General features: G+C 48.1%; 12 protein-coding genes across 12 annotated transcripts; 6 read left to right on the plus strand and 6 right to left on the minus strand.

Annotated features, from left to right (window-relative positions):
• Nucleotides 1-720: 720 nt before the first annotated feature.
• BJ212DRAFT_1260011 (PAXNEB-domain-containing protein) lies at nt 721-2,239 on the minus strand (the record flags this gene model as incomplete). Its single annotated transcript, XM_041330080.1, has 4 exons — nt 721-1,229; nt 1,283-1,454; nt 1,507-1,741; nt 1,797-2,239. 4 exons carry the CDS (start codon nt 2,237-2,239, stop codon nt 721-723), a joined length of 1,359 nt encoding a protein of 452 aa, XP_041199410.1.
• A 157-nt stretch (nt 2,240-2,396) lies between these two features.
• On the minus strand, nt 2,397-4,691 carry BJ212DRAFT_328343 (uncharacterized protein). Its single transcript, XM_041342931.1, has 5 exons — nt 4,154-4,691; nt 4,056-4,103; nt 3,931-4,002; nt 3,285-3,853; nt 2,397-3,233 (listed from the first exon to the last, which is right to left on the minus strand). Exons 1-5 carry the CDS (start codon nt 4,316-4,318, stop codon nt 2,555-2,557), a joined length of 1,533 nt encoding a protein of 510 aa, XP_041199411.1. The 5' UTR covers nt 4,319-4,691; the 3' UTR covers nt 2,397-2,554.
• Nucleotides 4,692-4,717: 26 nt separating this feature from the next.
• Nucleotides 4,718-5,405, plus strand: BJ212DRAFT_1475493 (peptidase S24/S26A/S26B/S26C; the record flags this gene model as incomplete). The annotated part of the gene is made up of 3 exons (XM_041339241.1): nt 4,718-4,894; nt 4,942-5,283; nt 5,346-5,405. The coding sequence occupies 3 exons, from the start codon at nt 4,718-4,720 to the stop codon at nt 5,403-5,405; spliced, it is 579 nt and encodes a 192-aa protein (XP_041199412.1).
• BJ212DRAFT_1318380 (uncharacterized protein) lies at nt 5,161-6,708 on the minus strand. Its single transcript, XM_041334313.1, has 8 exons — nt 6,602-6,708; nt 6,450-6,552; nt 6,081-6,395; nt 5,994-6,030; nt 5,845-5,943; nt 5,633-5,791; nt 5,346-5,580; nt 5,161-5,283 (listed from the first exon to the last, which is right to left on the minus strand). Exons 2-7 carry the CDS (start codon nt 6,513-6,515, stop codon nt 5,501-5,503), a joined length of 756 nt encoding a protein of 251 aa, XP_041199413.1. The 5' UTR covers nt 6,516-6,552; nt 6,602-6,708; the 3' UTR covers nt 5,161-5,283; nt 5,346-5,500.
• Nucleotides 6,709-6,988: 280 nt separating this feature from the next.
• On the plus strand, nt 6,989-8,048 carry BJ212DRAFT_1259605 (NAD(P)-binding protein; the record flags this gene model as incomplete). The annotated part of the gene is made up of 6 exons (XM_041330041.1): nt 6,989-7,246; nt 7,299-7,374; nt 7,421-7,503; nt 7,551-7,720; nt 7,771-7,796; nt 7,849-8,048. 6 exons carry the CDS (start codon nt 6,989-6,991, stop codon nt 8,046-8,048), a joined length of 813 nt encoding a protein of 270 aa, XP_041199414.1.
• Nucleotides 8,049-8,528: 480 nt separating this feature from the next.
• BJ212DRAFT_1573533 (uncharacterized protein) lies at nt 8,529-10,578 on the minus strand (the record flags this gene model as incomplete). Its single annotated transcript, XM_041342090.1, has 5 exons — nt 10,141-10,578; nt 10,043-10,090; nt 9,919-9,990; nt 9,272-9,840; nt 8,529-9,216 (listed from the first exon to the last, which is right to left on the minus strand). Exons 1-5 carry the CDS (start codon nt 10,306-10,308, stop codon nt 8,529-8,531), a joined length of 1,545 nt encoding a protein of 514 aa, XP_041199415.1. The 5' UTR covers nt 10,309-10,578.
• A 1,213-nt stretch (nt 10,579-11,791) lies between these two features.
• Nucleotides 11,792-13,229, plus strand: BJ212DRAFT_1318385 (uncharacterized protein). The gene is made up of 6 exons (XM_041334314.1): nt 11,792-12,199; nt 12,250-12,325; nt 12,375-12,457; nt 12,505-12,674; nt 12,723-12,748; nt 12,802-13,229. The coding sequence occupies exons 1-6, from the start codon at nt 11,942-11,944 to the stop codon at nt 12,981-12,983; spliced, it is 795 nt and encodes a 264-aa protein (XP_041199416.1). The 5' UTR covers nt 11,792-11,941; the 3' UTR covers nt 12,984-13,229.
• Nucleotides 13,230-13,910: 681 nt separating this feature from the next.
• Nucleotides 13,911-15,178, plus strand: BJ212DRAFT_1444119 (saccharopine dehydrogenase; the record flags this gene model as incomplete). Its single annotated transcript, XM_041337917.1, has 4 exons — nt 13,911-14,068; nt 14,123-14,599; nt 14,652-14,921; nt 14,977-15,178. The coding sequence occupies 4 exons, from the start codon at nt 13,911-13,913 to the stop codon at nt 15,176-15,178; spliced, it is 1,107 nt and encodes a 368-aa protein (XP_041199417.1).
• Nucleotides 15,179-15,658: 480 nt separating this feature from the next.
• Nucleotides 15,659-16,854, plus strand: BJ212DRAFT_1475499 (uncharacterized protein; the record flags this gene model as incomplete). The annotated part of the gene is made up of 2 exons (XM_041339242.1): nt 15,659-16,007; nt 16,073-16,854. The coding sequence occupies 2 exons, from the start codon at nt 15,659-15,661 to the stop codon at nt 16,852-16,854; spliced, it is 1,131 nt and encodes a 376-aa protein (XP_041199418.1).
• Nucleotides 16,855-17,214: 360 nt separating this feature from the next.
• Nucleotides 17,215-19,022, minus strand: BJ212DRAFT_1444120 (uncharacterized protein; the record flags this gene model as incomplete). Its single annotated transcript, XM_041337918.1, has 9 exons — nt 17,215-17,372; nt 17,423-17,506; nt 17,558-17,620; nt 17,671-17,787; nt 17,840-18,191; nt 18,240-18,305; nt 18,362-18,537; nt 18,587-18,894; nt 18,961-19,022. 9 exons carry the CDS (start codon nt 19,020-19,022, stop codon nt 17,215-17,217), a joined length of 1,386 nt encoding a protein of 461 aa, XP_041199419.1.
• Nucleotides 19,023-19,133: 111 nt separating this feature from the next.
• Nucleotides 19,134-19,884, plus strand: BJ212DRAFT_328737 (Tim10/DDP family zinc finger-domain-containing protein). Its single transcript, XM_041342932.1, has 3 exons — nt 19,134-19,479; nt 19,531-19,619; nt 19,675-19,884. The coding sequence occupies exons 1-3, from the start codon at nt 19,447-19,449 to the stop codon at nt 19,808-19,810; spliced, it is 258 nt and encodes an 85-aa protein (XP_041199420.1). The 5' UTR covers nt 19,134-19,446; the 3' UTR covers nt 19,811-19,884.
• A 68-nt stretch (nt 19,885-19,952) lies between these two features.
• Nucleotides 19,953-21,685, minus strand: BJ212DRAFT_1318401 (acyltransferase-domain-containing protein). Its single transcript, XM_041334315.1, is given in 7 exon segments — nt 19,953-20,386; nt 20,438-20,549; nt 20,591-20,592; nt 20,606-20,807; nt 20,857-20,967; nt 21,014-21,183; nt 21,239-21,685. 7 exon segments carry the CDS (start codon nt 21,474-21,476, stop codon nt 19,959-19,961), a joined length of 1,263 nt encoding a protein of 420 aa, XP_041199421.1. The 5' UTR covers nt 21,477-21,685; the 3' UTR covers nt 19,953-19,958.
• Between the last annotated feature and the right edge of the window lie 195 nt (nt 21,686-21,880).

The raw sequence follows: 21,880 nt of genomic DNA on the forward strand, positions 1-21,880 counted from the left end.
TGGCCAGACGGAGAATGCTACGTCGACTCAGTGAAACATGAAGCTCAAGCTAGAAACGACCTATTTTTTTTGTCTAGTGCTTACTCTCAGGTTGTTACATAAAACACGTTTTCTTTCCCATAAATTTTGATTATTAGCGTATAACTCGGAGTGAGATACGGGTTGGTCATATCTCCATCACTGCAACCTGGTTACTCATGACCATCACAGTACTGCAGGGTGAAAGCTCTTCAAATCTAATTTTCACACGTCATCTTATGGCTATTTAATTATGCCAACTGCCAGAGCCCTGTTTTACGATGAGTGACTGACTGATCACGATATCTCCTCCTTAACGACATCAAATACTTACCTCTCTAGACCTATATCTCCTCGTCGATCCAACGTAACGAGGGTCAATGTTCCCATCTGTCTTTCGATCGACAGACGTTCTCGATAGTCGATATGTAGCGTTGCCGTCGTTGACTGCAAGGCGTCATAAAGTGACACTCACTTTTTCCATTCCCAGAATGTCCTTTGATGTCATGGTCGTCAATCTGAGATGCCATAACGGGGTATACTGTACTCCATTCCGCTAGACTCCGGCAGTCATCGCCACGCTGATGGAAGCACGCATGTGTGAGGAGCACTACTCACGGGTACGAATCAAGGAACTTCCCAATGCCTATTCTTCATATTATAAGAGAAGAGAAGTGCAGGGATAACGGAGATAAAGTCGTTTCAAAAATCATACAAATCAGGACGTTCCGAACGGAATGCCACCTTTTTCTTTGGCTTCTTTGGCTTTGCAGGAACAAGAGAGTCATCAGCAGTAATATCGGCCATAGCCCGAGTAGGCCCATCAGACCCTACGTCCTTGGAATGTTCAAATTCAACCTCCACGGTTGCAAGGGAACCCTTTCTGCCTTCAGTGGCGAGGATAGTGGCGGGTATCGTTTCATGCGCCATGCCGGCATCCAGGGCCATAGCACTCGAGGCAGGTGTCGTCCGCCGCTCGGTCACACCACCTTCCAAGTCCAGATGTAGTGTCTCAAAGATAAGACGTTTGCGCATGCACTTGAAAGCGAGGTTATTTTCTCCGCTTCCACCCATTGTCCCTGCAGCCGATGACAGGCCGCGGAGAGTGGAATATTTATCACTGGCTGGGAGAATGGTATGGGGGGCCGGAAGTGTAAGAATTTGAACGATGCCGTGATGGGAAGGGAAAAGAGAAGACAGCGAGGGGTCAGCTGGACATATGACATCAGAAAATCTATTGTTGCGCACACGCATCAATGCTCACCCCCAAATGCCGACATCGAGATTGCTGCATCAGTTAGCCACCCCACTTTTTGAACCCACCCAGGTCCTCCCCATGTATCCGTACACATATGAGGGGCGAGAGATAGTGAAGCGCAAGCGTTTGGATATCGATGCAGGAGCCTTCGAAGCGAGTGCAGCAAGGTCAACACAGTCTATCATACATCAGTGACGATCTCCTCAAGCTTGCGGGCGGCTGTGTCTCACTGGTGGTTGCATGTCGCCCCAGTGGGGCGATCCTAAAGCAGGGATACATACTCGAACAGCGTGTGCGTTTGTGTCGTTCGACAGTAGCTCCTCGATCTGCTCGATTACTGCCGTGCCATCCTCAGATATATCGACATCAATCGGGATCAGCTGAGCAGACTGTCTTGCAGCATCGAGGGCTGCAGTGGGGATCCTGCAAGTTAAATCAAATGCTATGCAGAAATCGTCATTAAGACTATAATTGGTTGAACACCTCAGTATCGTCCAGCGTGAGTGGAAGACTTACATACGAGTTGGACGAGACTGTGGTCTGGAACTTCTTCATCTGCTCATAACGCCAGGCAATCTTGATCTTATCATCATGCTGACTCGCTTTCTCGTCGTCCACATCCTCAGCTGTACTGGCTTGTGCAGGCGTCGATAGAGTACTCCCTGCCATCCAGATGCCCTCCCTTGCAAATCTCAGGGGTTCGTCATGGATAATGCAGACTTTCTGACCAGACGCAAGACCTTGCGCTACGAAGTACTTCTGCACTAGTTCTCCGTATGCCGAATGATGATCGGGAGCGAGAACAGCGAGAGAGCAGGACAAGGGTAGTCCCCCACCGAGAATATCATCAAGTGAGGGTATCCCAGTTGAAGTTATTACGGTGGAAGTGGAAAATGGGGAAAGGCGAGTGCCTTGGGGAAGGGTAGCCCGACCTGATAGTGTTTTACGTTTGAACGACGACATCACAAGCGTCAGTAGACCTTCCCTGCATGAAGAGGTTACTCGATTTCAAATTGTATGTCTTGAAGTTCAACCCCCTTTTGGCAGGTGGCCAAGTGGCCCGATGCCATGCACTCATATACAATAGTCAGGGACATATGAACCAGTCACTACATGAGTAAATCGCTGAGCAATCGCCTACCCAACGCAACTAGTCACCGCATACATATTCTCTGGGCAAGATACGCAATGAACAGTATCACCTGCTCGGCGTAATATTCATCATTTGACCGTGACTCATGGAGACTTGCACAGTGCAGGATATTTGGCCTAAACAGCTCACAACGATAACTGCGCCGACTTCTGGAGCAGCTCACTTAAGTCAGAAGCAAGTGCAGGGATGCCAGCAGAGGTGGAGTGGGCTATCTCCTGCTGGTCGTCACCAACCACTCTGATCGTGAATCCGTTCGGTACGCTCGGCAACCGGGTTTGACCGATGCCCCTCTGCCCAGGACACTGGAAAGGATTAAAGGTTATGGGGTATTCTCTAGGTCGTGTGAGATTGTGAACCTCCGAGCCATGGTAATTTAAGCGGGCCTGAGGGAGGATATGGTCGATGATCAGAGGGAATGAATCTCTTTGCTGTTCTGCGGATTGTTCTGCGTATTCGGTGACGGCAAAAGACTCATTGTACATGTGACAGTACAAGGTGACGGACTGCCATTCTGGATAGTTGATGAGCCCAGCATTTAGGCCGATGACAGCATCAGGTTTATTGTATATGGTTCGGATGAAGGGGTGCTGCGGGTGCCAGTCTCCATGATCTCCATAGAGAAAGATAGACAGGGTGCTGGCTCCACATGATACAGGGCTGGTGTACGTGTAAACTGGCTGGTTCCTTTTCGCCTTCATTGCGATGCTATTCTTCTTCGCCTTTTGAACGAGAGAGTGGACCGCGACACCGAAGAGAGTCATCTTGATATCTGTGTAAGGAAGCAGCAAGGCTAATTCAGAGAATCTATTGTGATTGTCGTTAGACTGAAATTAGCCGCTGAGAGTTCCCACATACAGGGGAAGCATATTCAATTCAACTTCGGCACCGATATAGTGCACGTGGAGCGCCTGACGACTCGCCACAGAATTTCTCTTCGGCCCTGTGACGTGGAGCACGTTCACCAGAAGCTGGTATACAGTGAGAGGGTAGTGCAACAACAAGGCGGCTGGCGATTCCTTGGGAAGATTGCGCCACTGGTACCATGAGTCCCAGTCCACAATATCCACCTTGGAAGCAAGCTCAGGCTCCGTGCCAAGCTCAAAAACCAATCGAGGGATTAAACGCTTCTCTAGCTTCCAGCCAGTCTCATCTGTCAACAGTTTATCTTGAAGCAGCATGTAGCCGTGTTCAAACCCCTTTATGTCTTCGATGCAAGGCGCTCCAGCAGGCCGGGGAGGATCACTTGCATGTTTAAGGTGTGGGTTGGAGCCTCCAGGAATGCTCCAGTAGCCGAAGCCCTCAGCACCCAAGACATTACACAAAGCGCGCACGAGAGGCTCGGCAAAGGTGCCATCCTTCTCAATGCGACCCCAAGGAAATTGCTTCAGAAGGGCTTGCACTTGCGGGACCTTCTCCATATGAACCTGAAATGGAACCGTGTCAAACAATTAAAAAAATTTGTACTCCAGGTAAACAACAAGCAAGCATTGATCATTCATACCTTATTCTTTGCGCAGAGGAGTTTGTGACCCGGGCTTCCGTACCTCCCAGCTTTCCAGTTTGCTTTATGGCACTGAAAAGTCCAAGGTAAGGGAGTGCATAGATTTAATGAAAACGCCAATTGACATTCATCGAGCAGAACACAGAGGATTTACAACCCGAGCAGATCAAGGGCTAATGACTCGAAGTTAATCATGGACTAAAACGCGGCTATTTCGACATACTTTGCCACTGATGATGGGTAGATCGCAATTATAGCAGGTTGGCATTATCGAACAGTCCACTTTGCTAGGGTCCCCTCCTGGACGCTGCTCACGCCGGAGTTTTTCTGCGTCTTTGCAGATCAGGCGAGTGATGTCTGCAGCGGTGGGCATGGGCATGTTGAACATCGTGTATGCAGGAATCAGAGGGCGGGTTGGGGGGATTGTGGACGTAAATCGATGGCTTTATGGGGCTGCCTCAAGGCCGCCTATGCAACATTTTACGTCGACAACTGATCCTCGCCCCAGCACTGGATCAGGACCTTTAATCATCGATCAGCCTGGTACACTGCGAACATCTCAGCAGATATGCATGATCTATGTTTCATTGAGCGGTTCCATGTGGAAGGCAACGATAGAGCTGATTCAACCTGGACCATGCCACGTCTGTTGAGTTAGCAGAGCCAAGCACCCCGGACCTCTACATAGTACTTGAGCTTTTAAATTTTAAGGCTTACATTTTACACCGTGAGATCTTGAGCAAGGTAAATATTTACATAATTAATGTTTGCGACATGCTTTGCTTCAATGATACCTCCATCATGGCTGCACCTTGCAGAGCCAGCCATCAAGAGAGTTGGTCTTACTTGTCTTCATGTTCGTATTCAACAACTAGTTCTGCGGACATTCATTGATGTCGTCCAGCTCATTAATTTCGGTTTCGCCTTTCACCTATTCAAGGAAAATGTGGGCGGCCTATGCTTCGTTCGTGAATCCAACCAGCCGTTATCAATGCTTCTGATAAAACATAGATGGCTGGTCCTTCTATGCTTCCAACGCTTGACAACAGCGGCGAACTGGTCCTCGAAAGCATTCTCCCTCATCGGTTATTCCCTAATCATCTTGGAAGGGGGGAGCTCATAACCTTGACATCACCTGTTGATCCCTCTCGTATCATTTGCAAAAGGGTAATTGGCCTTCCGGGCGATATAGTTTGTGTCGACCCGACTGGGCTTAAAGCTCATTCGACAGAGCATGTCGTCATCCCCAAGGGGCACATTTGGATTGCTGGTGACAATGCCGCTTGGTCAAAAGACTCGCGCGATTATGGCCCTGTGTCTATGGCCCTAGTAAGAGGCAGAATCGCTGCCAGGGTAAGTGCACCAAAATTTCTTATGCAAACAGATTAAATGACAGAGGGACTTGCATTACATAGATTTACCCGTTCAACCGGTTCACCGTCTTCTCTAAGAACGCAACCCACATCGAACATTGAGACACGGGACGACAGTCCAAAATCGACAGGCATTATACATTGATGACGTGATTTCTAATACATACTGCAGTTTGAAGGAATTCAAGATCTTGATACTATCGAACAAAGTTCATCGAGTAACCACCTTGCCCATTTGGTTCAAACTTGAAGTTGTCAGTAGACAATCCAAAGTTGCCTGATGGTGTAACGTCAGGCTTGTCATTTTGCAGAGGGAAACGATGACATACCCAGTATACTATTGCCAAGGTTCTTCAGCTTGCCCGTCATCTCGGCCATTTCTTTCTTCTGAGCCGCTTGCTGCCGAGGCTCAAGAAGCTGCAGGCTCCGCTTGGTCTGTGCCACCAGAGGAGATGTAGGGGGTAGCAATTCTAGGAGTGACTTGTAGTCTAGACGATTTCGTTTGAGATATGTCAAGATGCCCTTTAGCAGGAAAGCATACCTTCTTGTGCTTGTGTCAAAGACGACCATGTGTCGAGGTGTTCGTTAGAAGCTGCCCGCCGTTGCAGGGCCTTAATATAGTGAGGATCGTCGAGCAACGCTGCAGCGAAACATGTATGGATATTCTTTTTGTTTTTGCAGACGACTTACACTGGGTGCATGATTCAACTGCACCGCTGTAATCACTCTGATCGATTACAGTGAGATCTTCGAAACATCGAGGATTGATGTGCATACAAGTTTTACAAGACATGCACCAATGTTGGCATTTAACACTGCTCGAGCCTTGGCACATTTTGCCTCCAGCTCAGAGGGGATGTTGGTTGGCTCTGGCCCCTCCTCTCGCGTTGGCACGTTGCTTGAACTTGCCGATTGGGCACCACCATGATCCGACGTATCGTTCTGTGAGCTCTCCGGTAGAGGAGGCTGCAGCTTTCGTCTGGGTAGTCGACTTAGGGCAGTTCTGTATGACACGAGAGCTTCACTCCATCTACTGGCTCGGAACGATTCGTTACCCTCCAACTTCAATTCATCTGCCTCAGTAATGATTTTCTGCCGTTCGAATTGATCAGATAATCAATATTTGACCCTAAATTTAATGATCACCTTGATTTCGTGTTCATCGACTGGGGTGGAGGCGTCGGAAGGTAAATGCTGGTCACCATCTGCCATTACGATGGATGTAATTGAATTGGATCCAAGTTGCCAACTTAGAACCTATGAGTAGTATTACACACTGTGTCTAATACATTCCTCACGATATATGGTGCGAAGTGAACGGCTTGGTAGAAGTGCGTTATTTCATGCACATTGCAAATCGTGCCGTTGAAATTTTGATGGAGAAACCAGGGTGACACAACATCATAAATTAACCGATTACTTGAGAGCCGAACATACACGCATCCCCATGATGGACCAAGTATGCCGCAGAGCAAATCCGAACCATCGTATCAATTACTATTCCTTATTACACACAGTTGAAAACGTTGAAGATGGGTCTTACACCGTGATATCATTCGAATGATTCGATGATTATTCATGTATCGTGGCTATTCGATGTTGGTTTAGATGGTCGCAAGTATAAAGGTCAGCACCTTCATCCCCCTTTTCTCAGCGAACCACCACCACCAACTTACTATTCTATCATGCCCAGCATCAGCGATTCTAAGTGCGTCCTCGTCGTTGGATCCACTGCAGGAATAGGTCGTGCCCTTGCCCTTGCCATGTTGGATCTCCCTTCTCAACCAACTGTCATTGTCTGCGGTCGCCGCAAGGAAAGACTCGACGAACTGGTTGCCTCCAACAATGCTACCGGACGACTCAAGAGTGTTACTCTTGACGTCCTTTCAGAGCGTAACACTCTCAAATCTTCTATCGAGGATATCGTCAACACTTATTCAGACGTATGTACCCCTAGCATTATCTCCTGCAAATCAGCACTGACTGGCTATCTAGCTTGACGCTGTCTTGTTCTCGAGTGGGATTCAACGTGCCTTCGACTTCACCAAGCCAGAAACCGTTGATCTCGACTGTAGGTCTTTCCCACTGTGCACCTATGACATGCTAATTTCGATCAGCTATCGAATGTGAACTGGCCACCAATTACACGTCAATTGTCAGGATGATCACTTTCTTCCTCCCCCATCTTATCAAGCTTGGGGTATGAGCACTTTTTATCTTATTTTATTTTATCTGACCATTTTACAGGAACAAGGCCGTCCGACATTCCTGTTTACAGTATCTTCAGGACTGTCCATTGTTCCCTCCACTGGAGTCGCTAACTACTGCGCGACAAAGTCTGCTATCCACAGCTTGAGCATCTCACTCGCTGTTCAACTCAAGGAGAAGAATGTTCACGTGGTTGAGATTATTCCTCCGTGAGTGACTCCGTTTGTTTCATTGTTGTCGATCTCATTGCCGCGTGAAGGCTCGTCGAGTCGGAGTTGCACGACTGTGAGTTCCTTTCCAATTTTCCGTATCTACTGTCTCTTGACCTGCGCGTTAGTCGAAGGCACTACGCAACGTCTGTCCAATTCCTGGCTTTCACTCGAGGAATACACGAAGGTGACGATGGAAGGCCTTGTTCGAGGCGATCCGTATGTTCCAGCGGGGTTGGCCGTCGACCTGCACAAACAGTTCGAGGAAGGGAAGTTGGAGGCTGCGACGAAGATGCATGGGCATTTCAAGGCAATGACTCAGACATAGAAGACACGCAGTGGAACGCAGAGTCGGAATGTACAGTAATGGTCGTTGAGCTTCTTCTGTTGTGTAATTGAAGTATTCTTCTGAATTTAGGGGGCGTTGCAGTGCTGGGAAATTATAAGTTGCAAAATCCGAATCCCGGTTGGGAGAACTGCGTTGGGTTGTGAACGGTGTGCTAGTAGAAGCTGAGACTGATCCAAGCTTTGCCAGTATGTATATATTACCAAGTACTGCAAGTTAGGGCCTGTTAGGGCGCGCCGTTTCTATTGCCATTCCCGATATTCCGTTCACTAAAAATGTCTAGCCACCCCATTGGTGTGTCAAAATGGCCCGATGCACCTATCATTGCATCACTAGTCAGGGATGTATGAACCAGTCGCTACATATTCTCTGGATGCGTGATGAACAGTACTGCCTACTCAACGTAATGTTTGTCCCTTGACAAATCTCAAGCAGCAGATACATGTATGGTTGCCAAGATACTCAGTCCAAACCGTTCAATGAAAACTGCTCCGTTTTCTGGAGCAGTTCATTCAAGTCTGAAGCCGGTACAAGGACACCAGCGGAGACGGGGTGTTTTATCTCCTGCTCGTCGTTACCGACCACTCTCATTGTAAACCCGTTCGGTATGTTCGGCAATCGTACCGAGCCCAAGTTTCTCTGTCCAGGACGCTGAAACGGATTGAATGCGATGGGATATTCTCTGGGCCGCGTGAGATTGTGAAGCTCCGAGCCGTTCATGCCTGCTGAGTGTAAGCGAGGGAGGGCATGGGCAATGATCTGAGGAAGTGCATCTCTTTGAAGTTCAGCAGATTGCTCTGCATATTCAGTGACAGCGAAAGGTGTGTTGTCAGAATGACAACACAAGATGACGAACTGCCACGCTGGATAACTGGTGAGCCCAGCATTCGGACCGACGATGGCGTCCGGTTTGCTTCCTGAGAGGAAGGGGAGCCGCGGGTCCCAATTTTCATGATCTCCATGAAGAAAAATGGACAGGGTGCTGGCTCCGCAAGACGTAGGACTGGTGTAGGTATAGACTGGCTCGTTCTGTTTTGCCTTCATAGCGATGCTATTCTTCTTTGCCTTATTAACGATAGAGTGGACTGCGATGCCGAAGAAAGTCATCTTGATATCTGTGTGAGGAAGTAGCAACGCTAATTCAGAGAATCTAGTACCATGATGGTCAGCATGGAGAAGATTAACCGCTGAAAGTTCCCACATACAGGGGAAGCATGTTCAATTCAACTTCGGCGCCGATATAATGTACGTTTAGCGCCTGACGACTCTCCAAGGAATTTCTTTTAGGCCCTGTAACCTGGAGTACGTTCACTAAAAGCTGGTATACGGTGAGAGGGTAATGCAACAACAAGGCGGCTGGCGATTCCTTGGGAAGATTGCGCCACTGGTACCATGAGTCCCAGTCCACGATATCCACCTTAGAAGCAAGCTCAGGCTCCGTACCAAACTCGAAAACCAATCGGGGAATCAAACGCTTCTCTAGCTTCCAGCCAGTCTCATCTATCAACAGTTTATCTGAAAGCAGCATGTAGCCGTGTTCAAATCCCTTTGTATCGTCGACGCGAAGCGCTCCAGATGGACCGGACGGATCACTTGCATGTTTGAGGTGTGGGTTGGAGCCTCCAGGAATGCTCCAGTAGCCGAAGCCCTCTGCACCCAAGACATTGTAATAGGCGCGCACGATAGGTTCGGCAAAGGTGCCATCCGTCTCGATGCGACCCCAAGGAAATTGCTTCAGAAGGGCTTGCATTTGTGGGACCTTCTCCATATGTATCTGAAATAGAATTCGTCAGACACTATGAATGAACTGCAGTGTACTCCGGGCAAGAACAGAAGCATTGATCATTCATACCTTATTCTTTGCACAAAAGAATTTGTGACCTTGGGTTCCAAACCTCCCTGTCTTCCAGTTCGCGGTATGGCACTAAAGCCGAAGATGAGAGTGTGTGTAAATGTTAATGGAGATGAAAATTGACATTCTTCGAGCAGAATACAGCGGATCTACAACCCGCGCAGATCAAGGGCTAATGACTCGAAGTTAATCGTGGGCTAGAACATAATCATTTGAACGTACTTTACGACCCATGATAGATGCATCGCAATTATAGCAGGTCGGTACTGTCGCAAAGTCCAGTTTACTTGGGTCCCCTCCTGGACGCTGCTCGCTCCGGAGCTGCTCTGCCCCTTTGTACGTCATGCGAGTGATGTCTGCAGCAGTAGGCATGGGTATTTTGTTGAGCATCGTGGATGCAGGGATATCAGAGGGTGAATTGGAGGGATCGTGGATGTAGATTGATAGCTTTAAAAGTTGCAGAGGTAGCCTCGAGGAGGCCCATGCGGCAAATTCAATCGATAACTGATTCTTGCTGCAGCGCTCGACCAAAACCGTTGACCATTCTAAATTCTGATAAATTGCGAACTTTTCAGCATATGTGCATGATCCTGCATTTCACTGAGCGGTTGCATGCGGAAGATCTGACTAGAACAGTCAGAATCACTAGCTGAACAATTATTATTTTAGATACATGTAGTTGAGTGCCACGAGCCCATATGGCCAGACTGCCGTGAGAAGGAAATTGAATCCCCGTGACTTGCAGGAGGCAGCAGGCTTCATTGATACCTCCATTATCATGTCACAACTGCCCTGTCGTATCTAACAACCAAATTCTTATTCTGTGGACGATGGATTTATGTCATGTAACTCATTAGCGTTCTGCCTCTACTAAGGGAAACGTCATTAGCTCATGCTTCGTTTGTGAATCCCAGTAACAGCCCTGCGCGATTGCATTTTCAATGCACGAATCTTCTAACAGCTTGCTCACGATTGTTTTCATCCATTCTACATACCACTACACTACCCCGCAGTTGTAGCAGCCCCTGCCACATCTCAGGTCAGTGGCAGTCTAACTCTAACGAGTGGCGCTTGATGCGGTTGATTTTCTGGCGTTCGAGACGGAGCTGTTTGCATAAGTGCTAGGCCCTTTTCTCTGATTATGCGAGTGAGTTGTTTCCTTAAAGCTCTTCTCTGTAACAGCGCGAGCTTGTTGTGAATGAGCAAATTGTTATTGGAAGATGTTGTGTCAGAGTTTTCGGCGAGGCATCATGAGGCATGTATTTATTTTTTGCGGGCGCGTAGAAACTGATCTCTCTTTACTGTACAGCATCGCTTTTTTTAAGATGCTGTTCTCGGCACTTCGAAGCCATAGTAAGTGATTATGAGGTCTATTGACAAGTGTGAACCCCACAGTTTAGGCTGAAGAGTGTTGCGTGTCGCGCACCGCGAAGCTGTAAGTTGTCGCGTTTTTTTTTGGAGATTAGCTCTTGTGGCTGAGAATATGCATCGCACAGGGGCTGTCTTCTTTGTGCATCTAACCTGCAGCTCTTCTGGTTCGTAAACAGCGAATGAATTTTTGATTTTCTGCCTTTGGGTGTTTAATTGACCTTCACTGATACTGTAATCTGTGTTCGGTTCTAATTCCCAGGTAATCAGTATCTTTTCAATGAAATACGCCAGTGAACATGAAGTGACAATGTGCATAGTTAGTCCAGTGCAAAACTCAAACTTTCAGTCCCCCCTGCATGAAGTTTATACGGGTATCACACTGTACTGGTGGAAACATGGGCATATGGTGTAATATAAGTGTCAGCCCATGCATATGGCACTCGAAAGCAGAGGGTCGACGTACGCGTCCCAGGTGGCAATGCAGATCCGTTCCATCGCATTAATGCATCATTCCTCGTTACACAAAGTTAAAGTTCCTGATGAGTGGCTATGATGACAACATATTATGATCGCGTAGTTATAAAGGTCAGCGCCTTCATCCCTCCTTTTCCAGCTACTATCAGTCTACTACCACAAAGCTTGCTCTTCCATCATGCCTAGCATCAGCGATTGTAAGTGCGTCCTCGTCATTGGATCCACTTCGGGGATAGGTCGTGCCCTTGCCCTTTCAATCTTGGATCTTCCTTCTAAACCAACCGTTATCGTCTGCGGTCGCCGCAAGGAAAGACTCGAAGAACTTGTTGCTACTCATCATGCTACAGGACGACTCAAGAGTGTTACTCTTGACGTTCTCTCAGAGCGCAACGCTCTCAAATCTTCTATCGAGGAGATTGTCGATACTTACCCAGACGTATGTGTCCCTAGCACCGTCCCCTGTAAATTAGTTGACCGGCTGTTCAGCTTGACGCTGTCTTGTTCTCGAGCGGCATTCTACGTAGCTTCGACTTTACGAGGCCAGAAACTATTGATCTTGACTGTAGGTCTCTCCCACTGTGCACCTATGATATACTACTAATTTCGGTCAGCTCTTGAGTGTGAACTTGGCACCAATTACACGTCAATTGTCAGGATGATTACCTTCTTCCTCCCTCATCTTATCAAGCTTGGGGTATAAGCTTTTTTTATTCTCCTTTCATTTATCTGACCCTTCTGCAGGAGCAAGGCCATCCGACATTCTTGTACCCAGTTTCCTCAGGGCTGTCCATCTTTCCCGCCCCTGGAATCCCTGACTACTGCGCGACGAAAGCTGCCCTCCACAGCTTGAGTATCTCACTCGCTGTCCAGCTCAAGAGGAAGAATGTTCACGTGGTCGAGATTATTCCTCCGTGAGTGACACTATTTGTTTCATCGTTATCGATCTCATTATCACGAAGACTCGTCGAGTCGGAGTTGCACGGCTGTGAGTTCTCTTCCAATTTTTTCGTCTCTGCTGTCTCTTGACCTCTGCGTTAGTCCAAAGCACAACACAAGGACTAGCTCGTTTCTGGCTTACGCTTGAAGAATATACGAAGGAGACAATGGAGGGCCTTGTTCGAGGCGACTCGTACGTTCCAGCGGGGACTGCTGTCGAACGGTACAAAAAGTTTGAGGAAGGGAAGCTGGAGGCTGCAGCGAGGTTATATGGGCAATCATGATTCAGACAGAGAGAACACATTAAATTATCACAACGGGATCTCAGGAATTTCTGAATGCTTTCTTGGGAAACTACATTGTGTCGTGCACAGTCTATATTTATGTAGCAGACGAAGTTAAATTTTGCCAATATACCTAATACATATCACTGAATTGGCAAATACTGGGGCACACCGTACTCATTGCTATTCTCGATTTTCCGTTCTGAAACATTGCGTGTGCCACGCCAATAAAATATTCAGTCGCTTCACATGCAGCTCGTGGGAGAATGAAGTAGCGAAACTAGGTATAAGTGTGGACCTGGTGGCATTACAGGAATCGTTGAGCGAGAATGTTAAGATATACCTCAGTGTAAGACTCGGACAAGTGTCTTCCCAATATTGTGTGATTCAACATGCCACAGTATGTGCATTACGATGAAGCGGCAAGCTATCTATCATCCGCACAGTCCCTCTCAAAGGTTTCCACTACCATCAAGCTCGAGGTCAATATAGTACTCTTAACTTTGATCCATTCTCTAACTTGTTCACAGCTCTATGGTCTATTCAAATATCTCAAGGTGGCCCCGAAGCCGCAGGGCTCAAGGCCACACATTGTAGTCTAGACTTACCCAGCCGCTGACGCAGAGGCTCAGATGAAGAAAATATTCATGTCCTTCCAATTCTGTCACCGTGAATCCTTGGGGGACCTACGTGCTCCTTGTGTTGGAGGAAAATAGTTCCCGCTAGTTCGGGTTGGCTAGGTCTCCTCGTCGTGCAGTACGTCACGCGTTTCACGACGCGTCAAGTCATGTGACTGTACAATATCATCTTATCTTTAAAATTAAAATTCTCTTGACTCCGATCGCGAGTCACTTTGACTCTCCTTGACTAGGCAACTAGTTATTATATACCCGTCAGTTAGAGCAAGAATATACACCTCGATCGATCATGTCTACCCAACGCCTCTGGCTTCGTTGCGAAAAAAAGGAGTTTGAGCGTCGCTCAGCCCTCACGCCTACAACGGCGAAGAAGTTGATTGATGCCGGCTTCAAAATCAGTGTCGAACGCGATGAACAACGGATCTTCGATGATGCCGAGTTCGAGGCGTATGTATAGTGCAAATAATATAGCCGTTGTCGTCCGCTAAGCACCCGTTGCAGTGTCGGTTGCACATTGGTGGACAACAACTCATGGCCTACGGCCCCTACAGATGTCCTCATTATCGGGTTGAAGGAGCTCCCAGTATCTCAAGAGCCCATTCCACACACACACATCCAGTTTGCCCACTGTTACAAGCGTCAAGCAGGATGGTCATCCGTCCTGGCTCGCTTCTACAAGGGAGGAGGTACACTCTATGATCTGGAGTTCCTCACCGATGCTACGGGTCGGCGTGTTGCCGCTTTCGGGTATCATGCAGGCTTTGCTGGTGCTGCTGCTGGTGCACTTGCTTTGGCTGCACAAAGATCAGGAGAGAAGTTGGGCCGTCTGGAACCTTATGAGAATGAAATTGCCATGATCGAAGGTGTCAAGAGCACCCTCGGCGGCAGCGCCAAGGGCGTCAAAGCTCTCGTGATTGGTGCTCTCGGACGATGCGGACGCGGAGCTGTGGATCTCTTCCGCAAGATTGGTCTGGCTGAGTGAGTGATTGCGCGAAGTTAAGCATTGTATATCTTGACAAAGCCTTCGTAGGGACGACATATTAAAGTGGGATATGGCTGAGACTGCCAAAGGTGGCCCATTCCAGGAAATACTTGACGCGGATATCTTTGTAAATTGCATTTACCTGTCGTCTTCGATCCCCCCTTTCTTGGACAATAACCAGATTACCGCTGCCGGCCAAGATAGACGGCTGTCGGTAGTTGTGGATGTCAGTTGCGACACGACGAACCCATTCAACCCCATCCCGATTTACAGTATTAACACAACCTTTTCCGAACCAACTGTTCCTGTTGATCTCAGGTGCGTATCTGTGGTACATTGCCTGAACTAGCTAATATCCTGGCTTGCGTACCAGACAAGATTTGCCGTTGCTGTCGGTGATTTCCATTGATCACCTACCAACGCTGCTTCCCCGCGAAGCTTCTCAACAGTTCAGCAATGATTTGTTACCGTCACTTTTGGAGCTTCCTCGACGAGAGACTGCAAAGGTCTGGACTGACGCAGAGAAGTTGTTCCACGAGAAGCAAAAAGAAGCAGTTGAGGCGGAAGGCCTGTGATCGGTTGCGTTGAAAATTGAGATTCAGGCTGGTGAAACATGACCTCGCCCTTGTTATCATTGTTGTATTAATATCAGGAGGAGATACCACGCCTTGTAATGATGTAGACTCTGATATCAGTGTTCAAAGTGATTTGGCGTGAACTTGGCGTTGGGAACTTATCGTAAGCCAGCTGGCAGGCATGGAAAAGCGGTGTTATATCTGTTGGCAGGATACAACGTTGTCAACTCGCTAGTTCTATACAACCAAGTGAATCTGGATGATGGGATAAACCAGAAGTTGTGTCTTACAAGAGCAATTCACTGTGCCACTGCAACTCCACTTTATGTACTAACCGCTGCGACTCGCGAGCGTGGTGAAACTCCTCGTGTTTGCCACCTTTACTGCTCCTTTTATTTCCATCCACGTCCACCCGACAGACTTCCATTCTTTTCATTCTTTCATTCTTTTCACAGTTGGCGCCGGTCGCCCTCCCAAACTATGTTATCCGCCATCGGTACATCCATTCCTCACATACGCATTTCGCCTGCTTCGCCAGTCAAGGCATATCGAGAGCCCTACTCCCCGTTTGTCTCTGCAGGCAACCCAGACAAGGATGATAGCGGGTACCGCCCACAGTCGTTGAGCCCCCAATATCACTTTCCTGCCATATCTCCCAGGCATTCGTCTCCTCTTCGTCCTGCAGACTGTCCTCCTCCAAGAGAGTTTCATCGTGATCAGTTTGATCTGCTTCTCGAAGTATCGCGTGACAAGAGAGCTGCGCTCGGTTCAAGAAAGGTCCCAGATCTGCGCAAGGAACTTGCCATTAAGAACCAGAGAAATAAGCAACGTGAGTCAAATCGATCGGTGGCATGAATGAGTTATGATCTCATTTCGCTATGCGCTTATTTAAAGTCGAGCGTCGTGCATTCTTCCTGTCAAGAATTCAGGAACCTACGTTGCCCACTACAGGTTCCAAAAACCCTATTGAGTTCCCTAGCGTTGATCGTTGCACACTCCCATCTCTCGGCCTCGGTTCACCGTTGTTCTACTCATCTGATGAGGAGCATGATGGTTGTATTGGAAAAGATCTCCCCGGCCCCCGCACCCGGTTCGAACAGGCGGATTGTCGTTTACCCATCAGCAAGCCCAAGGCAGACCTGAACTTGGGTAGACGCAAACTTCCATCGCTGGAAGAGATCACCGCCCGCGTCGGACCACTCCATCCTCCCCCATCGGTGGCCAATGAGCCTATATTCGTAACACCCCGTCTACCGATGTTCCTAAGGAGCAACAAGAACTCGTCAACTGCACGGACTGTCTCGGACACGAAACCTTGTATCAACATCGGCAGATTACATATGCCCGTTAGACGCCGTCAGAGCAGCGACTCTCTTTCTTATATGCGACTAAGCGCAATACCCGGCTCTCCTTGTTACCCAAACATCGAGATAGCCAGTCCCCATGCTCGCAGTAATGCGATATGCGCGTTCACTGAGTCCAATATGCACGTCCTTGGCCGAGCCAACACTGCTCGTGAAATGATGACCACCATCAAACGTCGCACGTCCCCTCCTCTCCCGTGCCTTGAAAACCATCAGCCTAGGCCAAAGAGACACAGCGCTCCCGCGGAGGTGCAACTAAGAGGACGCTCTGGCTTCGAGCATCCAAACCTGTCGTTGCCTGGGGCTTTCTGAACAGACATTCTGAACTTTATCTTGGTACTGCCGTGCAGTTATTGCCATGGACAGCTTATTGGACCTAGTGTTTTCCTTAGTATAGTACGCCGCCACATGTCTTGATGACACAGGGTCATGTAACCGTCTGGACACAAATCCGTTGCTTCTTTTACTTCTTGGCCGATCGCGAGCTCGTTTGATACACGTGCACTCCTTCGACACCACTGCCTACGCTCAGACACACAATCATTTACGTGTTGTTATTAGTTGTTCTTACTATTACGAATACGACTTTGAGTGTACTCCTTTCAGTATGCGTATTATGCACACAAGGGTACTTGATTACCTCCTTTTGTCCGTGGGACACGTGACTGCGAACTACTTCCACGATTCCACCGTTCGCCACCGATGTTCACGGGTATCAGAGATACTACTAGGTGGTGGGTGTGAACTAGTGCTGCTGGCTGGTGGCAGCGAATCTGGAGGTGGTGATGGGGGCCGCCCACGCAGTCGAGCAATGACGTCTACACGTCTGCCTTAGTAACGTCAATATCGAGACCATGAATGATGACCACTTGTCGCTCACTGTAGTCAAGTCTAACATGTTCGTCCTGTAGTTCTTCATCCGAGTCTGCCAAGGGATCGGTAGAGGTGACGACCTGCCACGCATCTAGTGGTGTCCATTCACATCAGTGTACATGAAACACTACTCATCACCCACGTTGCAGCATATTTCTATGAGGTCCACGAGAGTTACTATAGCTAGCTCTATGGTCTTCGCTAACTGTAGGGATATGAAAACGAGATACCCAGAAATACGAAGGAAGAGCATACCAGAATGGGTAATCTGAGGTGCGCGGTCGGGGGGGAGATAATGGATGTAAGGTTTGTCCCTGATACCTTCTTGCTGTGGCCTGAAAGGTCTTGAACGACCAGAAGTGGGCTCAGTCACTGAATAGATGGTTAACAAATAACTAAATCAGTGATCGACAAATAGTCGCACATTTGGACGCAGACACAGCGGCCTTAACCTTTTTCTCTTTTTCGATTGAGTGGACGAGTTTTTGCAGAAAGAGGTTTCTTTGTGCTGACATCGCCTTGCCCCATTCGATTTCATCGGGTGCGTCTACATTTTCCTGTGCCATCTCTTCTTCTGTGAGACGGTGCAGCCAAGGAACCTTGCCGGGATTTTGGCGGGAGTAATCGTCGTCATACGGATTTGGTTGATCAGGGCCCTCCAAATAATGAAATATGAGCCATAGAAACGCGCGCGCACGGTCAGCTGAAGCTATATTGATAGGCAAAAAAAGATCCAGGAAGTTCACGGGCGGATCGAAATGAGTGCTTGCAAGCGGCTGACGAGCAGTCAGTGCGAGGAAACTAAACTCAAACAGAAACCTTACGGCCGCATGGTTTGCGAGAACGAATATTAGATTCACAACACTTGTAGATGGAAGTTGACGAGCCCTCTGGCGGTATGGAGATGAGCTGCTGCATGAGGAACCATGGTGATGAATTCGCGTACGCTCTTCTGCAAGATTTCTTCCGGAGTAGACGGAGGCATGTTCTTAAGCTCAGATGGGAGCAAAGCAGCCTTGAGACAGTTCTTGATCCGCGGGGCATCCTGGGCATTACCATCAGTCTTTTGAAGTGAGGGCACCGGATGATAAGTCCGTAAAGCTGTCTTCATTTCTGGAAAGACTGCCCTCATTATGAGCACGTACGAAAAGCGAGGCACGATGGGACTCACATGCCATGGTGGTATTGATGCGCCCCACGTTTGTCAAGAGAGAAATTTTGGCAAGCTCGACTGCAAAAGCAGGTGTTTCTGCCATCTTGTCTTTGAGGACTTTGGAGCACTTGTGTGACATATACAATGCGTTGACATAGAGATCGCAGAAGTGGACCTTGGAGTCCTCGCTGGGGGCTTGGGGGGTAAAAACTTTCTGCCTGTCATTGAATATATGGCAAAGGAGATCGAACTGGACGTCCTCTCGAGTGAGAGGTTCTGCGTCGTTGCGCTTTATGGGGAGAGCTTTACGACTTAGGTATCCCACGCTGAGGACATCAAGAACGTTTTGAACAATGAGCTACATCAGTGTGGATGAGTTGATGGAAACATACAGAGGAGCAGGTTCGATTGACCAGTTAGCAGGCTGGAGATGGTAGTCAGAAGTTGAAGCCATTGAGTGGTGCGGTAGCTGCAGAGGATGGATGGGCTACTTATGCAAGGAAACATGAGGCAGTAATCTTTCCTATTGATGATGACCATTTGTATTGCAGGTATGCTTAATTGACGGAATCTCACGTGTAGTGCCACGGGGCCAAGCTATGTTGATGAGCGCCTGACCTGACAGATATTGATCAAGCGCCAGAAAATTAAACCATCGCAACAATGTTCGTTGGTCTGAATGGTTGCGACGAATGAACCCAACTTATAAGTAGATGTCCTCTTGCCAACCGTTCAGCTTAGCAGGACCGTTCAACAAAACAGGTTTTGCCGATCGATCAACCTTCGCGGAATCAAATGTGGGAAATAAACTCCAAATTTAATCTTGATTTTTCTTGCAGCAAATTCATTTCACAGACTAGTTGTAGATCTAACCAACCATGGACAACCTCAAGTTCGATGAAGCTACCCAAGTACGTCGCTACTTTTAACAGTTCTCATTGATTCTCAGACAGTTATTATAGAAAGAGCTTGCTACGTTCTTAGAACGAGAACAAGCCCAAGCTCGCATCAACTCCACCGTCCACAACCTCACAAGCATGTGTTGGGACAAGTAAGCCTCCGTCTTGACATTCGTAATCCTTCATTTGAAAAATTATTTGATGCAGATGTGTCACCAGCACTCCAGGTTCTCGCTTCGCCCGTGGGGAGGAGAGCTGTCTCTTGAATTGCGTGGACCGCTTCATGGATACTAGTTTATTCATCATCAAGACTATAGAGGGACAACGCTCGCAGCAATCATGAGCTGCAACTTGCATAGTACCATACTTACCGCTCGACCCTCGTTCGCTTAATTGTTTACATCATCTCACCTCATCCAGCCCAGAATATGTTATTACATGAAAGATTCCGAGGAGTCATCTAGACTTACAACATAGAACACAACAACTCATCAAAAAAGAGCCTGCACCAACCTCGACCATAATACGTATACCGCTATTGGAGCAAGAAAGCAGAAAGCACCTGGTATCTCCCGTTTACTCCCTAGTTCCAGTGGGATTTCGACAGCACCGGTATGACCAGAGGGGAAGCAACCTGAGCGATGGAACGTCGTAATAAATTCATCCTTGTCCATCCACAGCTTTCTAAGCCACTCATCAAAGACGGTCTTCTCTTGATCTGGGAAGTCTACTTCAACAGGATCATGATTAGATCCATTGGGAGTCACAGCGGGATTCGTCCCTGAGATGTCTCCTATGGGAACATCCTTTGCGACGTCAAATATTCTTAGATGCATGTGCACTATAGGCGGAGGTACGCGGTCGAAAAATATCGAGCGGAGTGTGTAGAATGATTGTCCATATCCCTTTGGCGGAATGCCTAGCAGCAGTAACGATGGTTAGCGGAATATTGGACCATCCAGGAACGTACCTGGATATATCATCGTAATGTCGATCAATTTCAAAGATGGCAGGCGCGGCGCAAGTGAGCGAAGACTATAATGTAGTCCCGTCGACCGAGGTAGCAAGATATTTAGTGGATCAGGCTAGAGGAAACATGGTCATCATCGACTTCACTCAGGATGGTAGTAGAGACGCACAATACCAAGCTTGTCCGCGTATTTCCTGCTAATAGGGCGTGTATCTTTACTCACAAGGGTGCCCTCTGGAAATAGGATAAATGTGAATGGCTTGTCTTCTTGTTCTGCTTGTCGGCCGAGTTTTGCGAGTTTCGATGATAATTGTATTCTATCAGAGGCCCATGAACGCGCTAGAAAGATGAATCTAAATATTTGCATTGCCTTCATCGTTATTGAGCAAAAGAGCTCCAAATTCATGAATCTTACGTACTGGTCCAATGAGAGGAACCCATTTCAGACTGTTCTTCAGTACAATGAAGACATCCTTGTGTGATCCCATAAAGTAGGTGAGGCACCAGACATACCACCAGTCGGAGTAGACCTGAAAGCGAATCAGCGCACGCTACATGATCAGGATGATGACGCACCTGGTGGTTCGCGATAACGACCGTTTTAGATGGTAGACGTAAGGCCACCACCCTGCCAGACGCATCGCGTTCGACGACATGTCTAATCTCCTCCTCTGTGAATTTCCCTGGTCCTACCCGTTCGAATGTGATGGAAAGGCGTGTCGGGGCGAACCATTGGTTCATCAAATCTAGCAGGACGTGTCGTCATATAGTGTATTGCCGGCACCATGCATGGTTGCTCACTCATAAGCGTCGCAAATGCGCCCTTCGTATACCGTATCCCCTCGTCATATAACTTCCAGGCCCGTGGACTTGAATAGAAAAGCTTCAAGGGCAGTAGAAACAAAAGTTGAAACCCGTGGACCATGAGGCATCCTGGAATAAACAACGTGATGAAGAAGGCGCCATTGAGCGTCTGGGTCCACGTCCTTGGAGGACGTGCAAATATGGGGAGCTCATGCTGTCTAGCAGCGACGGTCATAGCGGAAGAGAAAGGAGGTGTGGGTAGTCGCAGTCGGGAACAGTACTAGGACTCAACTCTCCGGTCATGCTTTCAAAGCTGCCGCGGCGCTCCGAGTCATTTATTAGGCTATGCACGATGAATTGATACGCGTGTTTCAATTACTATGCATCGCACACACGTATACCAGTACTATCCCTTCCACTACAATCGGCACCCACAGAAGTCAGCAGTCACGACATGTGACATAGGCTGGTTTCAAAGTCAGCTCGGCAGTCAAGCAAGAGCGCAAGGTCAATTAGTATTCGGCGTGAGTGAGCAAGTACAGTAGATACGAGGGTGACCATTCTGTGTATAAAATTGAGGTGGATGAGGGAGACCATGTACATCGCACGCTGAAGTCTATGTAAGTTCGATGATGCAAT

The sequence above is a fragment of the Suillus subaureus genome (genome assembly GCF_016647635.1).
Source record: "Suillus subaureus strain MN1 chromosome Unknown BJ212scaffold_2, whole genome shotgun sequence".
In the NCBI taxonomy this organism is placed as follows: domain Eukaryota; kingdom Fungi; phylum Basidiomycota; class Agaricomycetes; order Boletales; family Suillaceae; genus Suillus; species Suillus subaureus.

Bases quoted from the DNA above. Each gene is read 5' to 3' on its own strand.
- BJ212DRAFT_1318401 (XM_041334315.1), bottom strand. From the start codon at position 21,476: ATGACCGTCGCTGCTAGACAGCATGAGCTCCCCATATTTGCACGTCCT. The intron at 21,184-21,238 runs GTGAGCAACCAT...ACGTCCTGCTAG, and splicing joins CGCATTTGCGACGCTTATGA to ATTTGATGAACCAATGGTTC. The intron at 20,968-21,013 runs GTGCGTCATCAT...ATTCGCTTTCAG, and splicing joins TCGTTATCGCGAACCACCAG to GTCTACTCCGACTGGTGGTA.
- BJ212DRAFT_328343 (XM_041342931.1), bottom strand. From the start codon at position 4,318: ATGTTCAACATGCCCATGCCCACCGCTGCAGACATCACTCGCCTGATC. The intron at 4,104-4,153 runs GTATGTCGAAAT...TCGAGTCATTAG, and splicing joins TACCCATCATCAGTGGCAAA to CCCTTGATCTGCTCGGGTTG. The intron at 3,854-3,930 runs GTATGAATGATC...GTTCCATTTCAG, and splicing joins TCCTCTGCGCAAAGAATAAG to GTTCATATGGAGAAGGTCCC.
- BJ212DRAFT_328737 (XM_041342932.1), top strand. From the start codon at position 19,447: ATGGACAACCTCAAGTTCGATGAAGCTACCCAA. The intron at 19,480-19,530 runs GTACGTCGCTAC...CAGTTATTATAG, and splicing joins AGTTCGATGAAGCTACCCAA to AAAGAGCTTGCTACGTTCTT. The intron at 19,620-19,674 runs GTAAGCCTCCGT...TATTTGATGCAG, and splicing joins ACAAGCATGTGTTGGGACAA to ATGTGTCACCAGCACTCCAG.
- BJ212DRAFT_1318385 (XM_041334314.1), top strand. From the start codon at position 11,942: ATGCCTAGCATCAGCGATTGTAAGTGCGTCCTCGTCATTGGATCCACT. The intron at 12,326-12,374 runs GTAGGTCTCTCC...AATTTCGGTCAG, and splicing joins AGAAACTATTGATCTTGACT to CTCTTGAGTGTGAACTTGGC. The intron at 12,458-12,504 runs GTATAAGCTTTT...ACCCTTCTGCAG, and splicing joins CTCATCTTATCAAGCTTGGG to GAGCAAGGCCATCCGACATT.
- BJ212DRAFT_1318380 (XM_041334313.1), bottom strand. From the start codon at position 6,515: ATGGCAGATGGTGACCAGCATTTACCTTCCGACGCCTCCACCCCAGTC. The intron at 5,944-5,993 runs GTAAGTCGTCTG...GTTTCGCTGCAG, and splicing joins AGTTGAATCATGCACCCAGT to CGTTGCTCGACGATCCTCAC. The intron at 5,792-5,844 runs GTATGCTTTCCT...GAAATCGTCTAG, and splicing joins TTTGACACAAGCACAAGAAG to ACTACAAGTCACTCCTAGAA.